This window comes from Saccopteryx leptura, chromosome 2, assembly GCF_036850995.1.
Source record: "Saccopteryx leptura isolate mSacLep1 chromosome 2, mSacLep1_pri_phased_curated, whole genome shotgun sequence".
NCBI classification, from domain to species: Eukaryota; Metazoa; Chordata; class Mammalia; order Chiroptera; family Emballonuridae; genus Saccopteryx; species Saccopteryx leptura.
Window position 1 is genome coordinate 231,244,028 of NC_089504.1, and position 26,679 is coordinate 231,270,706.

Sequence of the window (26,679 nt, forward strand, 5' to 3'; positions counted from 1 at the left end):
TCTACACCTCCTCCAAGACTTCCACAAAGTGGTTCCCACCTGCCCTGCCTGGTGAGGGGTGGGCTATAGTGAAGATTAACCAAGATGATGCCTGGGTACTCTGGTGGGATGGAGAGCTCGGGGGTGGGGGCAGGGGGAAGGCTGAGGACAGAACCCAAAGCATGTGACCCAGCAGATGATCCCAGATGGGGTCTAGAAGGGCCAGGGCGCAGAAAGATGTAACACCATTGGCTGCCAGAGACAGAGGACTGTATCCCAACCACTCTGCAGTTACTCCTGGAGCTGGGTGTCACAGAGATCTTGGTGAAGGGAAGGAATTGAGGTGTACAGGGCTGTGGTGGGGGAGTTAGACCAGATTGGTCTAGCTCCAGAGCCCGTTTTTAATCTGGGCTCTCCACAGGATATTCCGGATCAGGGCACCCAGCTTCATGGAGGGCATCAAAGGACTCCCTCTTATTCTTTGATGTCACCTGAAAGCCCAAAACATCCCAGAGCACCCTTCCCTTGCTCATAGGTTCTCACATGCCCCATATTTGAGTGCTGCCCTTTGGGGGCCCACACTGCTGATACAGGGAGGGACTCTGGGAGATACCAGGAGGGGAGAAGAACCCATTTCCAGCAACTGGGTTGATGAGGCTGTGGAACAGGCCTCCCTCCTCTTGCTGCATGTCTCTGGACAGATCACTTCACTGCTGGGGCTTCAGTTTCCCCATCTGTGATCTATATATGATGAGCTCACCAGCATAAAAATGCTGTGCAAACCAAGGCACCATCCCATACCTGTGAGTTAAAAAATAGGCTGAGACAGGGGAAGTAGTTTGTCTGGAGTCATCCAGTTCTAAACACAAGCTAGATACAATCCTGGTCCCTGGGTCCCAGGGAGGGCCTGTTTAGCAGACTGCATCACACCTGACTGCTCTCTCACCCATACCATCCTTAGGGTCCCAGCTAATTGTGCCAGACTAGACACCTGACTTAGTGTCTATGGGTGGGCTATGCTGGTCAGACTCCACTCCACGCTTTGGGACACACACTGAGAAAATTAAAATGGGGCTAAGGACTTGAACTGAAAGGGGGCAGAGTCACTGCTGGGACCACATTCAGACCGAGGGTGAGGACATGGAGAAGGCCTAAGGATAGCGGAGGTGACAGAGACCCAACTCCCAGTTCCATTTTCCTACAGCTCTTGGCTGCCCCCAAGTTGGTGATCTGGGTCTTTTCAGCCAAAATCCTTTGATTTGAGCAAGATTCAGCAGCTTTCTGTTCCTCAGAGCCAAACACACCCTTCCCAAGACAGTTCCTCGGGAAGGTGGGTCATACCCAGCTCATGGACCCTTGGAAGCCCAGTGTGTGGGGCGTTCCCAATATTTACCACCGACCTATCTCTAACCTGGCCCAAGAGCAGCCATGGCCATTCTGAATCCTCCTGGGAGTCCCCCTGGCCGTGATGAAGGAAGGACAAGTGAACAAGTACTCTGGGATCTGGGCACAGACAATTCACCTTAAAAACAGAGGCTGCTTTTTCATTTGAGTTTTCTGATACTTTGATGTTTGTTTCAATATAAAGAAAAAATTTTGATTGTCTATCTCCCTACCTGCCCAGACCCTACATATTTGAAACTGGTGTTCTAGGAAGAGGTACCTGTTTAATCTGTGGTTTCGAGGATTCTTTGTGTATCACCATAAAATGTGCCGGATGTGCTGCCAATCAGAGGGCCCCTCCAAGGGCAGGCCCCCTTCTGAACCTAGGTGGATGGGGTGTGCAGTATCTCCCTGGTCTGAACCTCACTTCCCAGAGGGTAGCCCAGAGCCCAGGACCTTCCCACTGAGAGGCTGGGTCCCCACACGCAGGCTGGGGAGGCCTGAGGTGGCGTCCTGACTGCATGGGGGAAAAGCCAGCAGTGAGAGCCCAAGCTCAGGGTCCTGGGCCTCCAGCTGAATCTCATCTGACGAGTAATTATAACAATCATTGAAGACCCCATATTCAGCATTTGAGTGAAGGAGCCAAGAGACCACGCCAGGTCAGGTCTGTCTATCTCCTAAGCCATGCTTGACACTGTGGTGAGTCAATCCCTCTTTGAAAACTAGTTTCCTTATCTGTAAAGGAGACAACAACACAAATATCAACAACCTCAGAATTATGCAGGATCTAGCCAGTACATGCTCCCTGAACAGTAATCAACATCGCCCCAGGCCCCAGAATACTCACCCACCCTCTTCTGCTCCCTGCCTGGAAGCATCTCCCTTTTCTCTGCTCACAGTACCTGCACTTGCTCTCTAGCATGAGACATCAGGACGCTGGGGCATGTACATAATCAACATTTTAATCATTTTGAAGGTAGGCTTTGAGCAGCCCTTCAGGACCCTCGTCAGCTGCTATGTCACCTCACTCTGGGGTTACTTCCTTGACAGTGGACTGGAAAGCTGGCTGCAGAGGTTTCCTTGTAGGACCCCAATCCAAGAGCAGGAGGTGCTCACAATGCCAGTGCCCAGCGGACTTCTTGTGTTAAGGAGTCTGAGATGCTTCATGCCCTTCAGACTATGAGTTGCCTTCACAGGATACCTGCAGGGCCAGGCCAGACCCAGGCAGACAAAAATCCCGGGGAATGCGCTTGGCTCCCTACTTCCAGGTGGGCAGTAGTTTCAGAGCCTGGCAAGGGTAGTGGCTGGGTGATCCAGGGACACGCTCCAAGTACACAAGGTGGCAGCAGGGTCAGGCATGTGCCTGTTACAGAAATGTCTGGATTAGAGGGCAGAAGTACAGAGATTGTTCAAGGTGGCTGGGGGCTACCAGAAAACCAGCCTCAGCTCGATGGTTTCTCCATCCTTGGGTCTGTAGTCAGCAATACCTGCAGAAACAGGTTAAGCAAGGGTGTTAACAGGGCAAAGTGACCCACCCCCATCTCATCTTCTGAACCTCCACCCCGAGGCCAGTGTCTGTCAGATTTGCTCAGCACTTGGTGGTAGGAAATGGGGGGCTGTCTAGAGCCAGCATGGAGCCTCTGAACTCAGCTGTGACCGAGAGGGTACCTGAGGCCCACAGCCTCATTTTGCAGTGGGGCAGCCCCCAGAGGATGGGGGTTGGGGAAAGCACACTGGATTACCAACATAAGGTAAAAGGAACTAGAGACCCTGACAACACCTGATGGTCACTGTCTTCACAGACCCCGAGGAGCTGTCAGGAAGAGGGACTTGCTCAGTGTGGTCTGGAGGGAGACGCAGGACCATAAATGAAGTCTCTCAGGAGCCAGCCTTTGCTTACTGGAGACAACCTGGGCTCCAGCATGACACCTGGGTTCAAGCCCCAGCTCTGTCACTCACTGTTGGTATGAATTCGGGCAAATTAGTTAATCTCTGGGAATGCTGGTGTTCCCACTTCTGAAATGAGGATCATGAGTATAGCAGTACTGGGCCCTCCTGCTTCCCATGGGTGTGGGCCTCTTGCTAGACTGGAGGGCGAAGGAGGCACAGAGGGGTAGAGGACACGCCTGCCGTATCTGCCTCACGGATGAGTCTATCAGGCTCTCCCTCTAACCTACATCCTCCGGTCCAGTCTTTATTAGTAACAGAAGCTGGATCTGGGGTCTTCATCTGCTACCTCTTTGTTTTATTTATCAATTTGTTTAGAAGCCAAGCAGGGAAATAGGATACTTTTTATGAGGCTTCCTCAGAAAACTTCTACTTTCCATAAAGCACTTGGTCCTATGGCTGCTACATAGTAGATGCTCAGAAGTTCTAGGTAGCAGAAGCAAGAACAGATGACCTTAAGAGTCTGTCTGGTGAGTGGGCTGTCGCACAAGGATGCTCATGACAGTTTGGGGTGTAAGATATAAAACTGGAGACAACCTAGAGGTCAACCCATCCCCCCTTCATAGTACCCAGCACCAGGGTGGGCCCTGATTGGTCCAAGCAAGTAATGTAGTGATACCCTAGCAATAGGTACGGGCCCAGGAATGTGCCTGTGTCCCCATTCCACTTTTGAGACACCAAGAGAAGTTTGTTGGGGAGTCAGACAAGTTTCTTCAGTCCTAAAAAAGAAGAGTCCTGGGAAGACACAGAAGGACCTCTCTAGAGAAGGAAGCCAACAAAGAGAGGGAGACGGAGTCCCAGGGAAGTGGGCTGGAGCCCAGGTTATACCAGCCCTGAAGTCCTTGCTCCCTCTGGACTCTAGTCACATAGGCCAACAGATGTCAAATAGTGGAAGCTAGTTTGCATTGCACTTCTTGTTACTTGCAGCCCAAAGCACCCTAGTGGATAATATATCCTGTGTGGCCATTACAAACAGGTGGGAAGATCCATACATACTAACATAGAAAGATGTCTATGATATATTAAAAGAATGAAAAATATAAGTTGCAAAAGTGAACCGAGCTGCACCATCTGACATGCTAGCCCATTAACTATATACATGGCTGACCACTTGAAATCTTAGGGAAAAAAAGTAAAATAAAAATAAAAAACAATATGCCATTCATAATTTTACATTGATTTCATCTTGGAATAATAAGATTTTGGATATACTGGCTTAAATAAGATTACATTACTAATATTAGTTTCAACAACTAGAACATTTAGAATTACACGTGGGCCTCATATTTTATTTCTATTGAATGGCACTGCTGTAGAGTATGGTTCCATTTTTTATAAAATGACAAACTTAATGTTTAAAAACTACCTGGAAGAAAATACACCAAAAGTAAAAAGAAGTTATTTCTGTAGCAAATTACAAGTGACTTGAATTTTCTTCTTTTTTTGCCTGATTTCCTAGAGTTGCCACACTAATTTACATAAAAATTCCTAAGAATTCAGTAAAACAAGCTATGCAACCTTGAGCACCAGTGATTATCCCAGGGGGGCCCGGGAAGGTTTGGGGGAAAGCTGGGGTGAGTTGACGAAGCCTCTCCTCTGGGACAGGGCTGGAGTGGGGCACACACCCAGCGGTGGCTGGCCACCAGACTCACCTTGCTGCAGTGGGGTGTTGGGGGCTCGGATTAGCTGCCAGAACTCGTGTTCCCCTACTTCCTTCCCCATCACAGAGGTCAGATAAGGGCCTGACAAGGAGGCCTGTGTTCCATACCTACCAAAGGGACAAGGAAAGAGGGAGAAAAGGTGAGGGAAAGTGGAGCTCACCCACCGCAGGAACTCGCCCAGTGCTAGCCAAACTCTTCCTGGGCCACCCTGCCATGGGTCTCACCTGCACCCCTCCTCTCCTGCCCCACTGACAATGCCCATTCAGGTGACTTCGTCTTCTCTGTGTTGACCATGACCACAGCCTGCAGGAAGGAGCACCTAGTGCACCATCACCCAGCAGCTGCCCCCCTCTGAGGGCCGAGGTTGTAAGGGTGAGAATCAGAAGCTGCCAGCATTACACATAAAATGCCCATGTCCAGTGAGAGACGGTGAAGCCAGTGTGCAGAGAGAAGCTGAAATATGGGTGACAGAGATAGATGGTGGCAGCACTGGGTCCCTGGTTCTGGAATTTTCTGTGGTTCAGTGGCACTCCCCTCTTCTCGTGGCTGGGTTGCTCAGTCTTCTGACTCCGCATACACCATGCTCATTATTTGGTTGGCCTTTGCAACCAAGAATCTCCTTACTCACACCCCCACCCCTGAGCTTCTTTGCTTCCAACTTTACATTTCTCCAACGCATCTGGATGCCACAACCAAAGGATGTTCTTAAAACTCCATGGGTCCAACAACAAAAAAAGCCTGACCAGGCGGTGGCGCAGTGGGTAGAGCTTCGGACTGGGATGTGGAGAACCCAGGTTCGAGACCCCGAGGTCGCTAGCTTCAGCGCGGGCTCATCTGGTTCTAGCAAAGCTCACCAGCTTGGACCCAAGGTCGCTGGCTCCAGCAAGGGGTTACTCAGTCTGCTGAAGGCCCGTGGTCAAGGCACATATGAGAAAGCAATCAATGAACAACTAAGGTGTCGCAACGAAAAACTGATGATTGATGCTTCTCATCTCTCTCCGTTCCTGTCTGTCTGTCCCTATCTATCCCTCTCTCTGACTCTCGCTCTCTGTAAAAAACAAACAAACAAAAAAAACCCCCATGGGTCATGTCCCTCCTCTCTCCAAAAGGTTTATCAATGGCTCTGGTCTTAAACAGGGAGGGTTTTTATAGTTTTAAGGAACAAAAACCCATTCAGGGTGACTTACTTAAGGGGGAATTTATTGTTTTAGGAGGTGTCACAGAGCAGCCCCTTTCCCTAGGTATTCTCTAACTCTGTCGGGCCATGTGGTCCCTAACATTGTGGGGGATCACATGGTTTCCTTTTTTTCTTTTTTTTTAGTGGGGGGGGCAGAGAGACAGACTCCCACATGTGCCCTGACCAGGATACACCAGCAAGTCCACTAGGGAACAATGCTCAGCCCATTGGGGCCCTTGCTCTGTTGCTCAGCAACTGAGCCATTTTTTTTAGCACCTGAAGTAGAGGCCCCGGAGCCATCCTCAGGGCCTGAGGCAAACTCACTCAAGCCAATGGAGCCTTGGCTGCAGGAACAGAAGAGAGAGAGAGGGGGAGAAGGAGGAGTGGAGAAGTAGATGGTCACTTCTCTTGTGTGCCCTGACTGGGAATCGAACCTAGGACATCCACACGCCAACACTACTGTTTAGCCAACCAGCCAGGGTAATCACTTCTCTTCTACACTGTTTGCCTCTGTTTTTCTCTCTTCTCTTTCTGTCTCTGTCTCTCTGTCCTGAAATTTCCTGGGCCCAGACGACCCCAAGGCATCAGCCATGGGACTTCCCTGACTGCAGGAGGCTGTCCTTTGAAAAATTCAACTGGGGACAGAAGTTGGAGCCCTCTCAAACTGAGGCATATTTTCTAGAAGAGAAGTCTGGGGTCTGGGTGACCTGATGGAAGGCACTCAACCGGGATGTGGGGTCAGATAGGGTAAGGGCTGGGAGGTAGGGGTCTCACGTGAATCCTTCTAGCTCCTGGGCCTTTTTCAAGACATCTTCCAAGGAGGATCCAGCAGGGACAGAGATGGAGTGACTGTATGGTGGCCAAACACTGGGGACCTCCAGCATGACATGGATGATCTCTGGGACTTTCTGTGAGGGGGTCACTGTAGCTGGTTCCAACATGACTGCACCCAAGAGAGAAGAAGTGTTGGCTAATGTGAGGGCAGGGGAAAGTTAGTCCTTTTTTTTCCCCTTGAAGACACTGTGACCTATCAGGACCTCTCTTCCTTCATATGGTCCCATCTCAGTCAATACCACCACCACCTGCTCAGCTTAAAACTGGCTGCCACCCCACCCTAAGAGACCCCTGTCCCTTAGCCTCCTCATCTCCAGCCAACCAAGGCCAGGCCCCTCAGTGGTTTCTCTGCGTCAGTTTACCCCCTCCCACCTACCTGCTACATAGCAGCCCAGAGGGCTCTCTCTCAAGTGTGCATCTGCTTCTCTCTCTCCCCTGTTCTGAGGATCTCCTCTCCTTTTCATCCCCCTGCCTGCCGCTCCAGCTCATTCTCCCAGACTCAGCTCTGTAGCAAGACCCTTCACACACACTGCAGTTCTCTACACTTCTGTGCCTTTGCTCTTGTTGCCTCTTCTCTGCTCTGCCCTTCTTTCTCTCTTCTCCACTGGCAAATCCCACTCAGCAACTCAAGTCCCTCTCCCAGAGGAAGCCCTGATTCAAGCTGTTAACTGGGACTCATTATGATGTATAAGAGCTTACCAAGATGTGCCATCACTCCTCATTCATTCATTCAAACATTTCTGTACTAAGAATCACAGAAGGGCTGAAGATTCCTGGTCCACCCATAGCACTTCATTTGGTGTCTTCCTCCCTGCACTCTGAGCTTCTAAAAGCTGTGACCACATCTTAGCTACCATGTGTCCCATGAACAACTGTAAACCCTTGTTGACTCAGCAAATCAGGATCAAACAACCACCCCTCACTGGGCCATGCAGATTTCAAAGAGTGCCCTGCAGATTGAAAACAGCCAAGATTCTATGAAAGGCTTCACTACCTCTTGGTGCCAGGCAGTCGGGGGAGATGAGATCTACATAGCTCTTGTGGTTCAGGACAGGTAGCAGCTGGGAAATCATGAGAACATTCTGGAAGGCCCTGTTTTGCAGGCTGGTCAACAAAGCAGACCTTGCGTTGAGGCATGCTGTGCCCAGCTCCACTCCAGGCACAGGGGAGCTCAGCAGCAGCTGGTGACAGAGTGGGGGAGAGAAAGGGAAGGTAGGTCAGCCAGCAGAGAGAAACCAAGTCTTCCAGCCCCTGATCAGCCCACCTCCCACCAGCCACCAGGGTGGACCACATTCCCAGAGTCTCTTTCCCACCTGCAGTGCTAGAGGGGTGCTGTAGACATTCCCAAAGTGGCCCTCTGGGGTCTGGGCCCTCAGGATCTTCTCTTGCACAGTCCTGGTGGCCAGGATGAGTCGGTTTCTCAGATCAGGGTTGAGATTGGAGCGCTCCAGACAGGTGAAGGCCAAGCCTGCCATGGCTACTGTGTCTGCAGGGAACAGAACCAATTTGGGTCAGCCCAAGAAAGCGGTCAACATGGTCAGATTAGCATTTTGGAAAATTTCCACCAGCTAGGGGGACCAACTCAGCTCAGTTTGCTCAAGACTTCCCAGTTTGAGTATTCTAAGTCCAGTGTCCTAGGAAGCCCCTTAGTCTGGGCAAACTGGGACAGTTGGTTATGCTACCTCTGTCTACTGCTTGGTAGTTAGAGGTGAGGGAGAGACTGGAGGACAGAGGCCCAAAAGGATTTTATCCTACACCCCTCATTCCCAAACCTGCCTGCACACTGGAATCACCAGGCTTTTTTGCTTATTTGTTTTTTATATTTTATTCATTTTTTACAGAGAGGAGACGGGGGGGGGGGGGGGGGGGGGGGGAGCAGAAAGTATCAACTCCCATATGTGCCTTGACCAGGCAAGCCCGGGGTTTCCAACCAGAGACCTCAGCGTTCTAGGTCGACGCTTTTACCCACTGCACCACCGCAGGTCAGGCACCAGTCAAGTTTTTTTTTTTTTCTGAAGCTGGAAACGGGGAGAGACAGTCAGACAGACTCCCGCATGCGCCCTACCGGGATCCACCTGGCACGCCCACCAGGGGCAACGCTCCGCCCACCAGGGGGCGATGCTCTGCCCATCCTGGGCGCCGCTCTGTTGCGACCAGAGCCCTCTAGCGCCTAGGGCAGAGGCCGAGGAGCCATCCCCAGCGCCCAGGCCATCTTTGCTCCAATGGAGCCTTGGCTGCGGGAGGGGAAGAGAGAGACAGAGAGGGAGGAGAGGGGGAGGGGTGAAGAAGCAGATGGGCGCTTCTCCTGTATGCCCCGGCCAGGAATTGAACCCAGGACCTCCGCACACCAGGCCCACGCTCTACCACTGAGCCAACTGGCCAGGGCCACCAGGCAAGTTTTAAATGGACTGATGTCTGGATTCAACCCAAGGTGATCTGATTTAATATAAGGTCCAGGTTGCTGTATGGGCCCTGGAGGTTTTTAAGCTTCCTCACCCCCAAAGTGATTCTAATGTGTCCATAGTGGTTTTTCTATAAACTTCTGAGGCAGAACAAGCTCCTTGCTGGTAGAAGCCCTGCTGCCTTCTCTCTGGGCATCTAAAACACCCCCTAACCTAACCTATCCTTCCCCACCCTATGCAAGGCACACACATGCACTCACAGAACCAGGCCTTGAATTACAATAAGAAAGGGTACTTACTGAAGGCCCAAGGTCACACAGTGAGGAATCAGATCCAGGTCTCAGGCTTTCCATACAATGATCACACAATGACAGATCACATACAATATATCATAATACAATGAGAGATCATAGCTATATATCCAGAACTTTCTCCACACCAGGCATTATGCTAAGCTCTTTAATTATAAGTTTCTTGAGATGCTGCTGGGAGGTTATGTTATAGGAGAAACTGAACCAGAAAGGCTGGCTGACTTGTCCAGGCGTCCTGCAAAGGATGTGTGCCATGGAGCTGAAGTCGGGATCCCAGTTCAGCTCCAACACTGGCCATAGCCGCTGCACCACACACAAGCCCTCACCATTTAGCTCCTAATGGACTTGATAAGGAGGAGTCCCAAGGAAAGGTGAGCATAGGGCCAGAGGAGGAGGCCTTCAGTTGGGGCTGAGGGCTTGAGAAGTGCCAGCCTGCCCTTGTGGGGTCTGGCCCACTCACCCACAGAGCGGTGGCCCTGGTGGAGATGGTGGTCATGTTCCATAGCATACAGGAGCTTGCCAACCACACTGTCATGGACTCGCTTTTGGTGGACGCACAGGGCCAGGATGCTCAGGCCATACTGGTAGTAGCTGGTGCGTGGGTAGCCCTTGTGATTGTGCCCTGAGAGGGAGAAAACCAAGGGGCAAGGTTGTCACTCCAGACCTGAGAGGCTGCATCTTTGTCTCCTCCCAGCAACCCATCCCACCAGCACACAGGACCCTATGGTCTCTACTTTCCGACACCCTCCTTTGGGGCCTGAGATCCTTCATTCCCTCAACCCATACTTGCTGAGGCCCGCTATGTGTCAGGTGCAGTGACTGGAGGTATGATTACAGTGACAACAGGCCAGGTGAGGTATAGCTGGAGCCTCTGACAATAATACAATCCACACTCGTGAGAGCAAGCCTACAACTGAAATGTGACGGAGGTCCGTGGCGCTGCGTAACAGAGGTCTGAGCATCTGTGGAATCAGGGCCGGAGTCTCCAAGGAAGTGGTGCTGAAGAGTGAGGTGGGAGAAAGCTACGAGGGGAGGGAAACCTTCCAAGTACAGTGAACACAATGGAGACCCTGATTTGGGAGCTAAGAGAAGGCCTGTGTGGCTGGAGCCCGTGTAGGGCTGGATAAGTGGGCGAGCCAGAGAGGGGGCAGGCAGGGCCTGGAGAGGAGGAAATGGCAGATAGGCCCGGCCTGTAGGCTGTGAACACAGCAGTAAGCAGCCCCCGTGGGGTTTAAGCAGCACTGAAAGATCAGATTTATATTTAAAATGTTCGCTCTGTGTGTGCTTGGTCGAGTCAGGAGGCAGGAAAGTTAGCAGAGAGAGCCTGAGGAGTGAGTAATAAGGCTGTGCTGATGTCCCAGAGGTGGACAGTCAGGTCAATCTTGATGGCTGAGCAGTAGAACTTGCTGACGCAGTGCATGTGGAGTGCAGGAAAGGCTTGATCAAAGATGGCTACTGGGGAAGGCCCGAGCCTCTAAGTGGATCAAGAGACAGGCAGAACGGAGAGCAGGGAAGAGGCCAAGGGAAAAAACCCAAAGTACTGATGAACCCTCGCCACCCCAGGCTGACTGTGTCCCCTCACCAATGGCCCTCTTCTCATCCTCCAGGAACCGCTTCAGCTGTGACACCAGCCTGTCCCCCTTCTGGCCTCTGACAAACTCACAGTTGGCCCTGAGAGCGAGCATGTAGAGAGCCAGCTGGCCCATGGAAGACTTGGCCTGGAGGTCACTGTTGTCATCATTGGAGGCAAGCCTAGGACAAAGCCAGTTAATATTTCCAGGAGAAAATGCCACCCAGGTAAGCCTGGCTTGAGGCACGTGCCCACCAACATTACAAAGTGGAAAAAATCCTAGTAGTGGGAAAACTTGCTAGAACCTCCCAAAAGCAGATATAGTCAGCCATGTAAGTTGTGAGGTGTATGCCACACGTTTCAGAAAGATAAAAATTAAACTCAAGGATACACTTTGAGGGTTCTCTCACCCAAATGACCTGTGCTCGCCCACCATTCAGGTCTCCCTTTGCCCATGTACGCTTCCCTTTCTTCCTTCTCCTGCCCCGCATCCACTTCTCAAGAGGGAGTCCAAGGAGATGCTCCATGGTGTTCCTGATTCTTTATCTCTCATTCAAATGCCCACCTTGGACCTCAGAACAGGCCTCCCCTTAAAACCCCCTCAGCCTGACCAGGTGGTGGCGCAGTGGATAGAGCGTCGGACTGGGATGAGGAGGACCCAGGTTCGAGACCCCGAGGTCGCCAGCTTAAGCATGGGCTCATCTGGTTTGAGCAAAAATTCACCAGCTTGGACCCAAGGTCGCTGGCTCAAGCAAGGGGTTATTCGGTCTGCTGAAGGCCCCACAGTCAAGGCACATATGAGAAAGCAATCAATGAACAACTAAGGTGTCACAATGCGCAATGAAAAACTAATGATTGATGCTTCTCATCTCTCCATTCCTGTCTGTCTGTCCCTGTCTATCCCTCACTCTGACTCTCTCTGTAAAAATAAAATAAAATAAAATTTAAAAAAAACCCTCGAAGGGGAGCACAGAGTCAGATGCTGCTTCTGAGCTCAGTACGGAAGAGTGTGGTCATGGGTTAGTGATGTCTGCCTCAGGTACAGGAGGGTGCAGTAGCATCACAAGGACCCTGTACTGGCATTTCCATTCTAGACAAACGAACTCCATTCTACTGATGGAGACAGGCTCAGAGATGAACCTTGTTTAAGGTCTCCCAATCAAACAGTGAGAAGCCCAAACCAGAACGCAGGTCTCCTGTCTCTTAGGATGTGGAGCAAGACATAGGGAAAAGAGAAGAGGGAGCATGGCAATACCCCAGGAATCTCTGCTGGTAATCGAGCTTGAGGCTGTGCAGGTAGAGGGCCTCCTTGTCCCTAGCCTCCAGGCCAGAGAGGCGCAGGCCCACGTAGAGACTGGGGTTCATGTGCTCCAGAGAGAGCTGGTCCATCCATGGCAAGAGGCGTTGGCCCAGACTCTGCACCAGCTCACTGTCCACCTCTGGTATATCTTAGGGAAGAGAACAAGCCAAGTGAGGTTGCAGGGGCAGGTTACCAGCAAGGAACTTTTACCTTACCAAGGCCTTCTTCAAGGAATAAATGCCCCCCCCCCCAGAACACACCCTATTCATATGGGGAAATCTAGCCATAAAAAGGCAGCAGGGTACAGGGGGGAAAGCAGGCATCCTGAAAGAGCAGCCGGAGTGGGCCATGGAGGGGTGGTGTGCAGAGGGCAGAGGAAGCTGGTGCCAGGCAACAACTACTCTGCCTATCAGGAGTGACAGACCGGAGGCCAAACCACGTGGTATACCCCGGGCACCATGCCTGACATCACTAGTCCTCATGCCAGCCCCATAACATAGGTACTGTCATTATGGCTGTGCACAAAAAAGGAAACAGAAGTTCAAAGTTGTGTCTCACACGAGGCTGATGAGCCAAGGATGGACCTGCCTGCAAAGCCCCTGCTCTTTGACACTCTGCTGATTGTTTGCTCTACCAATTTACAAAACCTTCAACCCATATGTGGAACGTTACACATCCAATTTTAAAACACTACCCCTGTACCTGGTGAACTTCCTCTGTGCAGGTCTCAAAACAACCCTTTTCCTGCAACCTCTGTTTAGGCCAAGAGGACCCAAGATGGTGACGTGAATTGTTAGCAAGTCATCACGTTTTCAACTGTTCATCTGTGTGCTTTGGGATTTACCTAAAACTGTGTAACTAAAATATGAAAATACCTGAAATACCCAGGAAACAAACCTCAGGAATATTTCCCAGCTGCAGCTGACCTATTTCCTGCTGACCTCCATCCACCCTTGTCCCTTAGGGAGGGAACCTGAGCTGAGTAGGCGGCTTTCCAGTCACCTTGGACTTTCCCCAGTCTGTTGCCTTCAGGTCTCTTCAGGGCTCCAGCTGTGTCCTCTGTGCCCTGTCCCAGCTTTGTACTGGCTGCCCCTCCCAAAGGAACTGCCTGGCAGAGTGCCTCCTGGGCCTCTCCTCACATAGTCCCATTTCTTCCGGTTTGGGTCCTACTAGCTTATGTCTGTTTTCCCCAAAGTCAGATATCTGTTGCTATGAAAGCAGAAAGGTAATAGGAGTGGGATAAGGGAGGCAAGTGGGAATTGCTCATCTTTCTCTGTGCCTGTCTCCATTTCTGTCTGTCTGTCTGTCTGCCTCTCTTTCTGACTACCTTCATCTCTACATCACTCAGCCTATCTTTCTGGTCATCTGTCCCCTCCACATTTCTCTTACCCTCTTCTCTCTCTCTCTCTCTCTCTCTCTCTCTAATTTTTCCATCGATTTGAGAGAGAAAGAAAGCAGGAGAGATGAGGGAGGGAGAGAGAGAGAAGCATCAAGTCGTTTCATTTAGCTGTGCGCTCATTGGTTGCTTCTCCTATGTATCCTGACTGGGGATCGAACCCACAACCTTGGTGTACTGGCATGACACTATCCACTGTGCCACCCATTCAGGGCCACCATCTCGCTTTTCTTCAAACTGGTAAGGGAATGCCTGCCTCCACCCTGGGCTCTGAACTCCAGCAGGTGAGTCAGCCCTGGGGTTAGAAGTGATAAGATGAGACACTGGAGCTGTAAACAACCTCCTTAGAAGGAAGAAGCCAGGCAGATTCACTCAGGGTAATAAAAAATGGCCCCGGGTCAGCAACCTTTCCACTGGAACCTGCTGCACACAGGGCTGCCCAGATCTGCCAGCTGAGGCCTTGACTGAAGCAGCTAAGGGTCGGCGGGGCCAGGTGACCCGCTCCAGGCTTTCCAGGACTCCGGCTTTGCCAGACCCAGTTCTCAGAACTCCAGGACAAGGTCTTGGGCACCAGGAGCCTTCCGCCTGTGTTCCACAAGTGCAGCCAGACCCCTTAGCTCTTGGCATTGACATTCCGAAACACCGGGGCCCACCTGGCACAAGCATTAGTGCAGCACCCGTAAATCTCAGAGCTTTAAGCTGATAAAGCAGATGCGTGGGACCCCACCTCACACAGAGGAGGAAGGCTGGGGAGCCTTCCTAGCCCCTCCTGTAGGTGAGGGAATGAGGCTGGGAGCGGCCCTGGCCGGTTGGCTCAGTGGTAGAGCGTCGGCCTGGCGTGCAAGGGGTCCCGGGTTCGATTCCCGGCCAGGGCACACAGAAGAAGTGCCCATCTGCTTCTCCACCCCTCCCCCTCTCCTTCCTCTCTGTCTCTCTCTTCCCCTCCCACAGCGAGGCTCCATTGGAGCAAAGATGGCCCGGGCGCTGGGGATGGCTCCTCGGCCTCTGCCCCAGGCGCTGGAGTAGCTCTGGTCGCAACAGAGCGACGCCCCGGAGGGACAGAGCATCGCCCCCTGGTGGGCAGAGCGTCACCCCCTGGTGGGCATGCCAGGTGGATCCCGGTTGGGCGCATGTGGGAATCTGTCTGACTGTCTCTCCCCATTTCCAGCTTCGGAAAAATAAAGTTTCACAACCAGTGAGGCTGAAGGAGTCTATGGCCATACCACCCTGAAAGTGCCCGATCTCGCCTGGTCTTGGAAGCTAAGAAGAATTGGGCCTGGCTAGTACTTGGATGGGAGACGGCCTGGGACAATCAGTGAGGTTGAGGACCAGGTCTCAGGTCTTCCCTGAGGAGCCAAGAGCCAAGGGATATGGGGTCTGGTTGAACTTATGGAACACAGGCGGAAGGTTCCTGGTGCCCAAGACGTTGTCCTGGAGTTCTGAGAACTGGGTCTGGCAAAGCCCGAGTCCTGGAAGGCCTGGGGAAGGTCACCGGGCCCCCCAAACCCTTGACTACTTCATCTATCACCTGGACGTGACTGAATCTGCCTCTCAGTTTCTCCAGGGATCACAAGAACCTGGTGGTGAAAGTGTACTGCAGAGCATAATGCTCCAGGCAGAGCACAAGAGGGTAGAAGAGAGGTGGGTGGCTCTGAGGTCAGAGACTTCCTGTCCTGGCTTCTGCTTCCTGCCTGGCCCCAGTGCCCAGGTAGCCCCAAGCCCGTGCACTCAGACACACACAGGTCCTGAGAGGGCCCTGCCCTGAGACACAGGGCCTGGGAAGCCACACCCCCGTGCAAAGAATATAATGCAAATGTCTCATCATGGCCCTCTCTGCCCCTCTGGGGCTCTTCTCCCCACCAGGGTTTCCATACTCACTTCCTTCTGCTTGAGAGGCCTGTCTGCCACTCCTTTCCTTGCCAGTTTCTTTTCTTTCTTTATGTTTCAGTTCCCACGTTGCCCCCAGATCCTTGGAAATTCTTCCCCAACCTCTCTCCCAGAATCAGTGGCGTTCAAGCTTTCCTTTGGCACTCACCTCAGCCCCCTGACACAGCACTGATTGACCTCCTGACTTCCTTTGTCTGTCCATTCACTCTAACAAAAGCTTTAGGACAGGGACTGGATCTGTCTTACTCTTTGTTCTTTCCCCAAACCCTAACACCATACCTGTCACAGAGAAGGCTCAATGTGTGTTGAGTGGATAAATGAACAAATGGCTGAATTAATGAAGGCAAGCGTGTCTTGTTGAGATGTGCTCAACTCTGAGGTCCAGCTAAGCCCAAACTGCTGAGGGAGGTCAAAGGGGCAGACAGATAAGTGGTACCTCCCCCCACAGTGGCCCTTTGGTTTCCCCAGCTATATTATGAGGGGCTTGGACAAGATGGTTCTCCTTCATAAGCACCCAGGAGGAGAAAGGCACAGAGTAGGTCCATTTACTTACTGCAGACATCAGCGAGAGCCCCCAGGGCCCCCAGCAGCAGGAAGAGGAGGGTCCCAAGGTGCCCCATGGCAGCAGCAGGTGGGTGAACAGCAGGCAGGAAGCTGGACAGACTCCTAGGGCTGGCCTTGCAGAAGCTGTCCTGACCACGGCTGGTCACCGCTCCGAAAGAGGCAGCTTCCTGTCACTGATTAATCTCTCCACGCCTGGTAGTGTGCTGCTAAGTCAGCAAAGAGAAAAAGAGCAAAATGTTTTGTAGTTAAGGGGAAAGGAAGGACAAAGAATAGAGGAAGGAAGGGCAGAGTGGCTTCCTGCAGGTAGGGGCCAAGTAGGAATGATGTGAAACGTTCTGAGCCCAGCTACATTCGGCCCTGCTGCCGAAGAGCCCACCATCAGATCTGCAAGTCTGTGTGACTGCACCTGTGATCCCCTAACTGTTACAGAGGTGCAGGGCAGTGCTGGGGTGCCTACCTCTGGCCCCTCACAGAAGGAGTCCCTGGAAGTGCCTCTGGTGTCCTGGGAGCAGCCAGGAAAGCTGCAGAAGTCACATGAGCGAGACTGCTGGAGTCAGCTGTTCGTTACCCACCCACTCAGAGAGGTGGGGCTGGCTGGACCTAGACCAGACAGGCTAGTTTTCTTACCCAACCGGAAAACTGGGAACCCACTTGAAACAAAACAAAACAAGTTCAGGAATAAGATTTAATCATTTGAGATAGAGGCCATGCGTAGCAGAGTTATTTCTCAGGACTAGAAAAATAACCTTAAAAAAATCTCTGCAAATAATTATTTAATCTAACTCAAAAGGGAAATTTGAGCAAAGAGGCGGTAAGATGCTGTGGTGTTAAACATTTATCAAGAGATAACTAAAGAAATAAAAGCATGGCCTGACTTGTGGTGGCACAGTGGATAAAGCGTCGACCTGGAAATGCTGAGGCCGCCAGTTCGAAACCCTGGGCTTGCCTGGTCAAGGCACAAATGGGAGTTGATGCTTCCAGCTCCTCCCCTTCTCTCTCTCTCTTCTCTCTCCCTCTCTGTCTCTCTCTCTTCTCTAAAAATGAAAAAAAAAATCTCTGCAAGAAGAAAAAACAGGAATTTCTCCTCTGCCCAGCCCCTGAGAAGAATCAAGGTAACAGAGTTTACTCTGGCTGTGCTGTGTGATCTTGGCCAGGTCACTTACCTTCTGTGAATCTGAAATAGTTTCTCCTGTGTGAGATGAAGGAGTTGGACAAAATTATTCTAACTAAGCTCCCTTCCAGCTCAACTTGCAAAGATGTTAAGCCCTTAAAACACCTCTAATCATTTCCAAATAAGCTTTTTATTGCACTCATATTATGGCAAATTGCCCAGATTCATTCTTCCAAGAGAATCTGTTGTTGTGCCTGACTTATCACAAGTCAAGCTCTTGATATAGATAAATACAGTCATATAACAACACATAATGACATTTAATCAACGATGGACTGCATAATGGAGGTCTCATAAGATTATAATGGAGCTGAAAAATTTAACCTGGGTGTGGATGAGAATGACATTGAGGAGCTCCTCAGACGGGTGGAACTGGAACAGGAATGCATAACTGAAGAAGAGGCAGGGAAAAGGACACTTCAGTAGAAGAAAAAGAAGACCACCCCCCAAGAAAATTAAGAGTGAAGGGTGAAATCTGAAAAGCTTTGTTTTTCAGACCTCAACAAGCTCCTGAAAAAGTTTGAAAACATGGACCCCAACATCAAAAGGTTTTCATCAAAAGAGAAGAATGCTCACTGTGTATTATCTGCTTACAGGTCAATTTATCATGAAAGAAACAAACCAAGCACACCAGCACAGACATATTTCTGAAAAGAGTGCTACCTCCCCAAGAAGAGCCTCAGACAAGTCTTTCAGGAAGTATTCCAGAAGAGGCATGGTTATCATAGGACATGACAGTTCCATGTGTTTATGCCCCTGAAGACCTTCCAGTGGGACAAGGTGTGGAGTGGAAGCAGGGATATTGATGATCCTGACCCCATGTAGAACTAGGCTAATGTGTGTGTTTGTGTCTTAGCTTTTTTTTTTTTTTTTTTTTTTTTCATTTTTCTGAAGCTGGAAACAGGGAGAGACAGTCAGACAGACTCCCGCATGCGCCCGACAGGGATCCACCCGGCACGCCCACCAGGGGCGACGCTCTGCCCACCAGGGGGCGATGCTCTGCCCATCCTGGGCGTCGCCATGTTGCGACCAGAGCCACTCTAGCGCCTGAGGCAGAGGCCACAGAGCCATCCCTAGCGCCTGGGCCATCTTTGCTCCAATGGAGCCTTGGCTGCGGGAGGGGAAGAGAGAGACAGAGAGGAAAGCGCGGCGGAGGGGTGGAGAAGCAAATGGGCGCTTCTCCTGTGTGCCCTGGCCGGGAATCGAACCCGGGTCCTCCGCACGCTAGGCTGTGTCTTAGCTTTTAATAAAAAAGTTTTAAAAGTTAAAAAAATTTTTTTTAATAGAAAAAGACAGCCTGACCAGGTGGTGGTGCAGTGGATAGAGCGTCGGACTGGGATGCAGAAGGACCCAGGTTCGAGACCCCGAGGTCGCCAGCTTGAGCGCGGGCTCATCTGGCTTGAGCAAAGAGCTCGCCAGCTTGGACCCAAGGTCGCTGGCTCCAGCAGGGGGTTACTCAGTCTGCTGAAGGCCCGCGGTCAAAGCACATGTGAGAAAGCAATCAATGAACAACTAAGAAGTCACAATGCGCAACGAGAAACTGATGATTGATGCTTCTCATCTCTCTCTGTTCCTGTCTGTCTGTCCCTGTCTATCTCTGTCTCTGTAAAAAAAAAGAAAAGAAAAAAAAGAAAGGAAGAGCCTGACCAGGTGGTGGCGCAGTGGATAGTGTCAAACTGGGACGCAGAGGACCCAGGTTCAAAACCCCAAGGTCGTCGGCTTGAGCCTGGGCTCATCCGGCTTGAGTGCAGGCTCACCAGCTTAAGTGTGGGCTCACTGGCTTGAGCATGTGATTACAGACATAACCCCGTGGTCCCTGGCATGAGCCCAAAGGTCACTGGCTTGAAGCCCAAGGTCCCTGGCTTGAGCAAGGGCTCACTCTGCTGTAGGCCCCTGGTCTGGTCAAGGTACATACAAGAAAACAGACATATTCCTGGCCGGATAGCTCAGTTGGTTAGTGCATTGTCCTAAAGTTTAGAGATTGCCAGTTCGATCTCTGAACAGAGAACATACAGGAACAGATCTATGTTCCTATCTCTCTCTCTCTCCCTTCCTCTCTCTCTAAAATCAATCAATAAAAAAATTTAAAAAGAAAAAGACTTATAAACTAAGGATATAAAGAAAGAAAATATTTTTGTATAGCTGTATAATGCGTTTGGGTTTTAAGCTAGGTATTATAAAAAAGTCAAAACATTAAAAAATTTTTTTAAAGTTTCTAAAGTGAAGCAACTACAAGTTGATTTTCATCTCTCTCCTCCCCCTCTTTCTCTCCCTTCTTCTCTCTCTCCCCCCAAAAATAAAAAATAAAAATAAATAAAAAGGAAATTAAATTGTATTTACAATAGTATCTAAAATAATAAAATGCCTAGGAATAAATTTAATCAAGGAGGTAAAAGGCTTGTACACTGAAAACTGCAAAACATTGCTGAATAAAATGAAAGAAAACTCACAGTTCACCACAAGATTTTCTCAAGAAAGAGGGGAGAGGAGAGGAGAGGAAAAAAGGGGGGGAGGAATAATTTCCTTTTTAAAAAATTTTTATTTTATTTTATTTTTCTTTATTTAATTATTAATTTTTAAAAAAAAAACAACTCTTTTTGATTTTTTATTTTTATTTTTTCAACTTTTTATTCTTTATTAAATCTCATTAATACTATCAACAAAACCACCCTCAGATGACATTAAGGAAGAGAAAATCAAATATCAAGGATACAAAAGAAAGAGAGGTAACACAGATAGATGAGGAAAAATCTATGGAGAAAAAATTTAATATATTGGAAACCTTGGAGTTAAACGACAGAGAATTTAAAATAGAAATCTTAAAAATACTCAGAGATATACAAGAAAACACAGAAAGGCAATTTAGGGAGCTCAGAAAACAACTCAATGAACACAAAGAATATATTTCCAAGGAAATTGAAACTATAAAAACAAATCAAACAGAAATGAAAAACTCAATTCACGAGCTGAAAAACGAGGTAACAAGCTTAGCTAATAGAACAGGCCAGATAGAAGGTAGGATTAGTGAAATAGAGGACAAGCAACTTGAGGCACAATAGAGAGAAGAAGAGACTCAAAAATTAAAAATAAATGAGATAGCCCTACAGGAATTATCTGACTCCATCAAAAAGAATAACAGGTATATCAGAGGGAGAAGAGAGAAAATGGAATGGAGAACATACTCAAACAAATAATAGATGAGAACTTCCCAAGCCTGTGGAAAGAACTAAAGCCTCAAATTCAAGAAGCAAACAGAACTCCGAGTTTTCTTAATCCCAACAAACCTACTCCAAGGCACATCATAATGAAACTAAACTGGCACAAACCAACGGCAAAGAAAAAATTCTCAAGGCAGCCAGGGAAAAGAAGAATACAACATATAAAGGAAGGCTCATTAGATTATCATCCGATTTATCAACAGAAACTCTACAAGCTAGAAGAGAGTGGACCCCAATATTTAAAGTCTTGAAAGAGAGGAACTTTCAGCCATGAATACTATACCCATCAAAGCTATCCTTCAAGGCCCTAGCCGGTTGGCTCAGTGGTAGAGCGTCAGCCTGGCGTGCAGAAGTCCCGGGTTCGATTCCCGGCCAGGGCACACAGGAGAAGCGCCCATCTGCTTCTCCACCCCTCCCCCTCTCCTTCCTCTCTGTCTCTCTCTTCCCCTCCCGCAGCCAAGGCTCCATTGGAGCAAAGATGGCCCGGGCGCTGGGTATGGCTCTGTGGCCTCTGCTTCAGGTGCTAGAGTGGCTCTGGTCGCAGCATAGTGACGCCCAGGATGGGCAGAGCATCGCCCCCTGGTGGGCAAAGCGTCGCCCCTGGTGGGCGTGCCGGGTGGATCCCTGTCGGGCGCATGCGGGAGTCTGTCTGACTGTCTCTCCTCGTTTCCAGCTTCAGAAAATACAAAAAAAAAAAAAAAAAAAAAAAAAGCTATCCTTCAAATATGAAGGAGAAATAAAAAATTCACAGATACAGAAAAGATGAGGGAATTTATCATCAGAAAACCCCCACTCCAGGAATTACTAAAGGGGGTTCTCCAATCAGATACAAAGAACAAAAAAAAACAAAGCCACAAGTAAAAGCTCCAAGAACACAATAAAACCAAATTTAAACTGTGACAACAACAAAAAGAAGGGGGGGGGGGGAGAGGATGGAGATTAACAGTAGCAAAGGAGGATGGAGTGCAAAAGTACTCACAAAATAGTGCACTACAATGAACAGGGTAGGAACCCTTTTCATTACTTAATGGTAACCACCATTGAAAAAACCACCACAGAAGCACATGATTTAAAAAAGATAGCAACAGAGGAAAGATGTATGGAATACAACCAAATAAAAACAAAAGATAGAAAAATGAAAGAGAAGTAAAATGAAAGAAAACTTAAATGAATGAAAAGACATCCCATGTTTATGGACTGGAATACTTAATATTGTTAAGACAGCAACACTGCCCAAAGCAATCTACAGATTTAATGCAACCTCTATCAAGTTCCAATGGATGTTTCTGCAAAAGTGAAAGAGCTTATCTTCAATTCACGTTAAATTGCAAGGGGCCGTCGGCCTAGCGTGCGGAGGACCCGGGTTCGATTCCCGGCCAGGGCACACAGGAGAAGCGCCCATTTGCTTCTCCACCCCTCTGCCACGCCTTCCTCTCTGTCTCTCTCTTCCCCTCCCGCAGCCAAGGCTCCATTGGAGCAAAGATGGCCCGGGCGCTGGGGATGGCTCTGTGGCCTCTGCCTCAGGCGCTAGAGTGGCTCTGGTCGCAACATGGCGACGCCCAGGATGGGCAGAGCATCGCCCCCTGGTGGGCAGAGCATCGCCCCATGGTGGGCGTGCGGGTGGATCCCGGTCGGGCGCATGCGGGAGTCTGTCTGACTGTCTCTTCCTGTTTCCAGCTTCAGAAAAAAAAAAAAAAAAAATTGCAAGGGGCTTTTTAACAATCAAAACAATAATGAAAATGGAGAACAAAGTTGGAACATTAATACTCCTAATTTCAAAACTTATTATGAAGTGATTGCAAGCAAAACAGTGTTGCATAAGGATACAGATACAGACCAATGGAACAGAATTGAGAGACCAGAAGTAAACTCTCACATATATGGCCAAATGATTACTGACAAATTACGTGTGTGTAGGATTGATGCTGGACATGGCCCTTTCACATCCCCTGGCAGAAGACCCAGGGCCCAAGAGCTTTCTGCTCTTGAATGTACGTCATGTTCTGCCAAGGAACAAAAAGACCTTGACAAAGGCTTCAGTTCCCTAAATTCCAGCACAAACGGCCCCTGCCTTTGGCTTTGTGCCACTATTGTTCAGCTGCTTTAGAAGCCAGGCTGCCTGTGTGGCCAGTGCAGATCTTGCTTGCCCAAATAGCCGCCACTGGGTCTCCCCTGTAATGTGAGAAATCAAGGTTATGCCTGCTCCATTCGGTCCTCCTTTTGGTTTATTCAGAGCATCTGTGAGACACGTAGACATACGTGGTCTCAAACTCCTGCGTTACACTTGGTGTCATCTCCATCTCCTCTCTCTCCTGTGCTCTTCTGTAACGTTGTAAAACTGTTAGACTGCTTTGTCACATTCTGCCTTCCATCCTGGGATCTCACTGATCTCCCTAGGTTATTTTTGCTAATTTGCATACAACATCTACTCTTTGTGCTGTGATATTCTATAGGTTTTGACCAATGCATAGAGTTACATATCCTCATACAGTATAATACAAAATGGTTTTACTCAACATCTTAAAAACCCCTGTGCTGGCTGCATGATTCGGGGCTGAAGAATCCTGTGTATGCCGCCGGCTTAATCAATAAAACTCCTCAAAAAAAAAAAAAAAAAAACACAAAACAACCCTGTGCTTCATCTGTTTAACCCTCCATCCACAGTAGTACTGAACTCTGTCAACCATTGATCTTTTAACTGTCTATAGTATTCCTTTTTGAGAATGTTGTAAAATTGAAATTTTATATGTAGCTTTTGCAGACTGTCTCCTTTCAAGTAGCAATATGCATTTAAGATTTATCCATGTCTTTTCATTCACGGTTTGATAACTCATTTTTTTTTATTTTTCAGCAATACTCCATTTTACAGATATATCAGTGTTTACCCATTCACCTACTGAAGGACATCTGGGTTGCTTCTAAGTTTTACCAATTATGCATAAAGCTGCTATAAACATTCATGTGCAGGTTCTGTATGGACATTCATACGAAGCTATAAAACATCCCCCAATTTTTGTGAGCAGTATAGGATTCACATCAGTTGAACACTAGAAGTGCATTGTTGGAGTGAATGGTAACACCACATTTAGTTCTGCAAGAAATGACCAAAGTGTCTGCCAAAGTGGCTTTATCATTATTATCAACTGTTAAAAGAAATTTAAAAATATTTAAGTTGACAACATCCTATGTAGTTGGTGTTCCCATTTTACAAATAAGAGAGGTAAACTGGCTTGTCTACAGCTTGAAGATAAAGCCATTTAAGTTGACAACATTCTATGTAGTTGGTGTTCCCATTTTACAAATGAGAATAGAGGTAAAGTGGCTTGTCCATAGCTTGGAGGTAAAGCCAGGTGTGTCTGCCTGAAGAACCTGGGCTCTTCACCACAATGGTGATGGAGATTTGGTATGCCACAAAGCATCGAGCGGATGACTCTGATGGTTAAAAACTTCTTCCCTTTATGGAACTAAACTGCCTCGCATGGTCCCAGAGTCATACAACAGTTTCCAAAGACAGAGCGGCAGGAGCTAAGTGTTGCATGCCCAGGCCTATCCACAACTCATTGAGAGGTACAGTGTGGTTTCAGCAGCAGGCTCTGGAGCAGGGCTTCCTAATGAAAGTTCCTTTTCCACTACTTAGTATCTGAGTGACCTTGGGGTGAGTTTCTTTACTTCCCTGAGCCTCAGTTTCCTTATCTGTAAAATCTAGTAGCTACATCCTCTAGCCTGAGCTCCAGACCTGAACGTACAAATGCTTTTCCTATACACCTCTACCTGTGTCTTCCGCTGACCCCTCAAAATCAATGTGAGCAAAACAGGGTCCCTCCGGTTCAGGACCAGCTAGAGAGGATTTGCAAGAGACGGTCAGAACTGAAAATGCAGGGCACCTTGTTAAAAAATTGAGCATTTCAAGACAGTAATAGAGCACTGGATCAAGCACAGGGCTGTGGGTGACTGCCCAGACCTCATGCCTATGACACTGGCCTTGCTTCCATAATTCTTTCATGAAATTGCCACTACTGCCCTCTCAGATCCATCCCTCTTCTCTTGTCCAGTCACACCCACCACACTCATCATAATGGATTTCTATCATTCTCTGAATGCCCGGAAAGTTTGCCTCTAGCTTGCGTGGTCTCCCCCTCCTTCCTCTTTACCAGCCTGACTCCTCTTGTCCCCACTCCTTTTTGAAACACTCTCAGTCTTCCTGTGAACACCATATGCCACTGGTTTTCCTCACACCATTCTGGCAACTTCCTTCAAAGCCTTTGCCACTTCATCTTCCCCGACCTAGTTTTCATTTCATCTCATTTCATTTTTCACTGTTTGTGGCATTGCTGGGTTTTTATTTTATTTTAGTTTAAAAATAGATAATAAAATTCACATTATTCAAAATAAGCATTGGCAAATGTCTGTATCTACCTCTTAAGTTCTATGACCATGCCTTTGGGCTGGGTCACATTCACACGGGCCTCACAGTTAAAATTTTAAGGTAAATTTCAAATGAAGTTTGGAGGCCTGAGGAAGAAACCATCAAAGAACTTAACATTTTCATTTACTTTCCAAACCACACCACATCGGTGTGAATATTTCTATAAGTCTTTTAATTATGCCTTGAGGAACACAATACAAAATCCATGAGTACATATTAAAAGTTCAAACGTGTTGCCTGACTTGGCTGTGGCGCAGTGGACAGAGCATCAGACTGGGATGCAGAGGACCCAGGTTCGAGATCCCGAGGTCGCCAGCTTGAGCGCAGGCTCATCTGGTTTGAGCAAAAGCCCACCAGCTTGACAAGGTCGCTGGCTCCAGCAAGGGGTTACTCGGTCTGCTTAAGGCCCACGGTCAAGGCACATATGAGAAAGCAATCAATGAACAACTAAGGTGTCACAACATGCAATGAAAAACTAATGACTGACGCTTCTCATCTCTCTCCGTTCCTGTCTGCCCCTGTCTATCCCTCTCTCTGACTCACTCTCTGTCTCTGTAAAATAAATAAATAAATAAAATTAAAAAAAAAGTTTTTGTTTTTGTTTTTTTTATCTTTCTGAAGCTGGAAATGGGGAGAGACAGTCAGACAGACTCCCGCATGCGCCCGACCGGGATCCACCCGGCACGCCCACCAGGGGCGACGCTCTGCCCACCAGGGGGCGATGCTCTGCCCCTCCGGGGCGTCGCTTTGCCACGACCAGAGCCACTCTAGCGCCTGGGGCAGAGGCCAAGGAGCCATCCCCAGCGCCCGGGCCATCTTTGCTCCAATGGAGCCTTGGCTGCGGGAGGGGAAGAGAGAGACAGAGAGAAAGGAGGGGGGGGGGTGGAGAAGCAAATGGGCGCTTCTCCTATGTGCCCTGGCTATGTGCCCTGGCCGGGAATCGAACCCGGGTCCCCCGCACGCCAGGCCGACGCTCTACCGCTGAGCCAACCGGCCAGGGCCTAAAAAAAAGTTTAAACGTGTTAAATGTACATTTAAAATACACTGCTAGTTCTATAACTCTGCTTGGCCTTTCATCATTTTTCAACACACTGCTAAGGCTCAGAAATATAAGTGGCCTCTCAGGTTTCTCTACCGCTGTAGCATAAAAGTCTGCTTTTGCTTTATTTTATTCCCATAACGGCAAAAGAACTAAAGGAAAAGCTGATAACTCGCAGCGAACCAAGCGCAACAGCATTTAGTATCCCTGCTGGCCACTTTTTAGCGACGGGTGCTAAGTTCCGACACCTCCTAGCAATCGTTATTGTGACCACACAACTCGTGCTCGCTCACCTCGGAGGGAATCGCAAAAGGCACCGCGCTCTCTTTAAGCCTTCCGCCCTCTTCCATCCCAACATGCAACGGGGCTCAGACGTCATGCGCTCGTCATCAGGATAATTACAGGAATGCCTGA

The 26,679-nt window shown here is 49.0% G+C and overlaps 1 protein-coding gene across 4 annotated transcripts; it reads right to left on the reverse strand.

Annotated features, from left to right (window-relative positions):
- Positions 1 to 2,308: 2,308 nt before the first annotated feature.
- Positions 2,309 to 26,621, reverse strand: TCN2 (transcobalamin 2). 4 transcript variants are annotated; one of them, XM_066370468.1, is made up of 10 exons: positions 26,559 to 26,621; positions 16,401 to 16,614; positions 12,520 to 12,712; positions 11,277 to 11,446; positions 10,155 to 10,316; positions 8,295 to 8,467; positions 7,976 to 8,162; positions 6,922 to 7,090; positions 4,962 to 5,077; positions 2,309 to 2,849 (listed from the first exon to the last, which is right to left on the reverse strand). In XM_066370468.1, exons 2-10 carry the CDS (start codon positions 16,465 to 16,467, stop codon positions 2,788 to 2,790), a joined length of 1,299 nt encoding a protein of 432 aa, XP_066226565.1. In that variant the 5' UTR covers positions 16,468 to 16,614; positions 26,559 to 26,621; the 3' UTR covers positions 2,309 to 2,787. The 4 variants fall into 4 exon arrangements, with proteins under 4 accessions (XP_066226565.1, XP_066226569.1, XP_066226566.1 ...); XM_066370472.1 differs by having other exon boundaries at positions 16,401 to 16,617; positions 26,559 to 26,575; XM_066370469.1 differs by lacking the exon at positions 26,559 to 26,621 and adding an exon at positions 16,869 to 16,998.
- Between the last annotated feature and the right edge of the window lie 58 nt (positions 26,622 to 26,679).

Bases quoted from the DNA above. Each gene is read 5' to 3' on its own strand.
- TCN2 (XM_066370468.1), bottom strand. From the start codon at position 16,467: ATGGGGCACCTTGGGACCCTCCTCTTCCTGCTGCTGGGGGCCCTGGGG. The intron at 11,447-12,519 runs GTATTGCCATGC...GCTTTGTCCTAG, and splicing joins TACCAGCAGAGATTCCTGGG to GCTTGCCTCCAATGATGACA. The intron at 5,078-6,921 runs GTGAGACCCCTA...TCCCTTTGGTAG, and splicing joins CAGGAGCTAGAAGGATTCAC to GTATGGAACACAGGCCTCCT.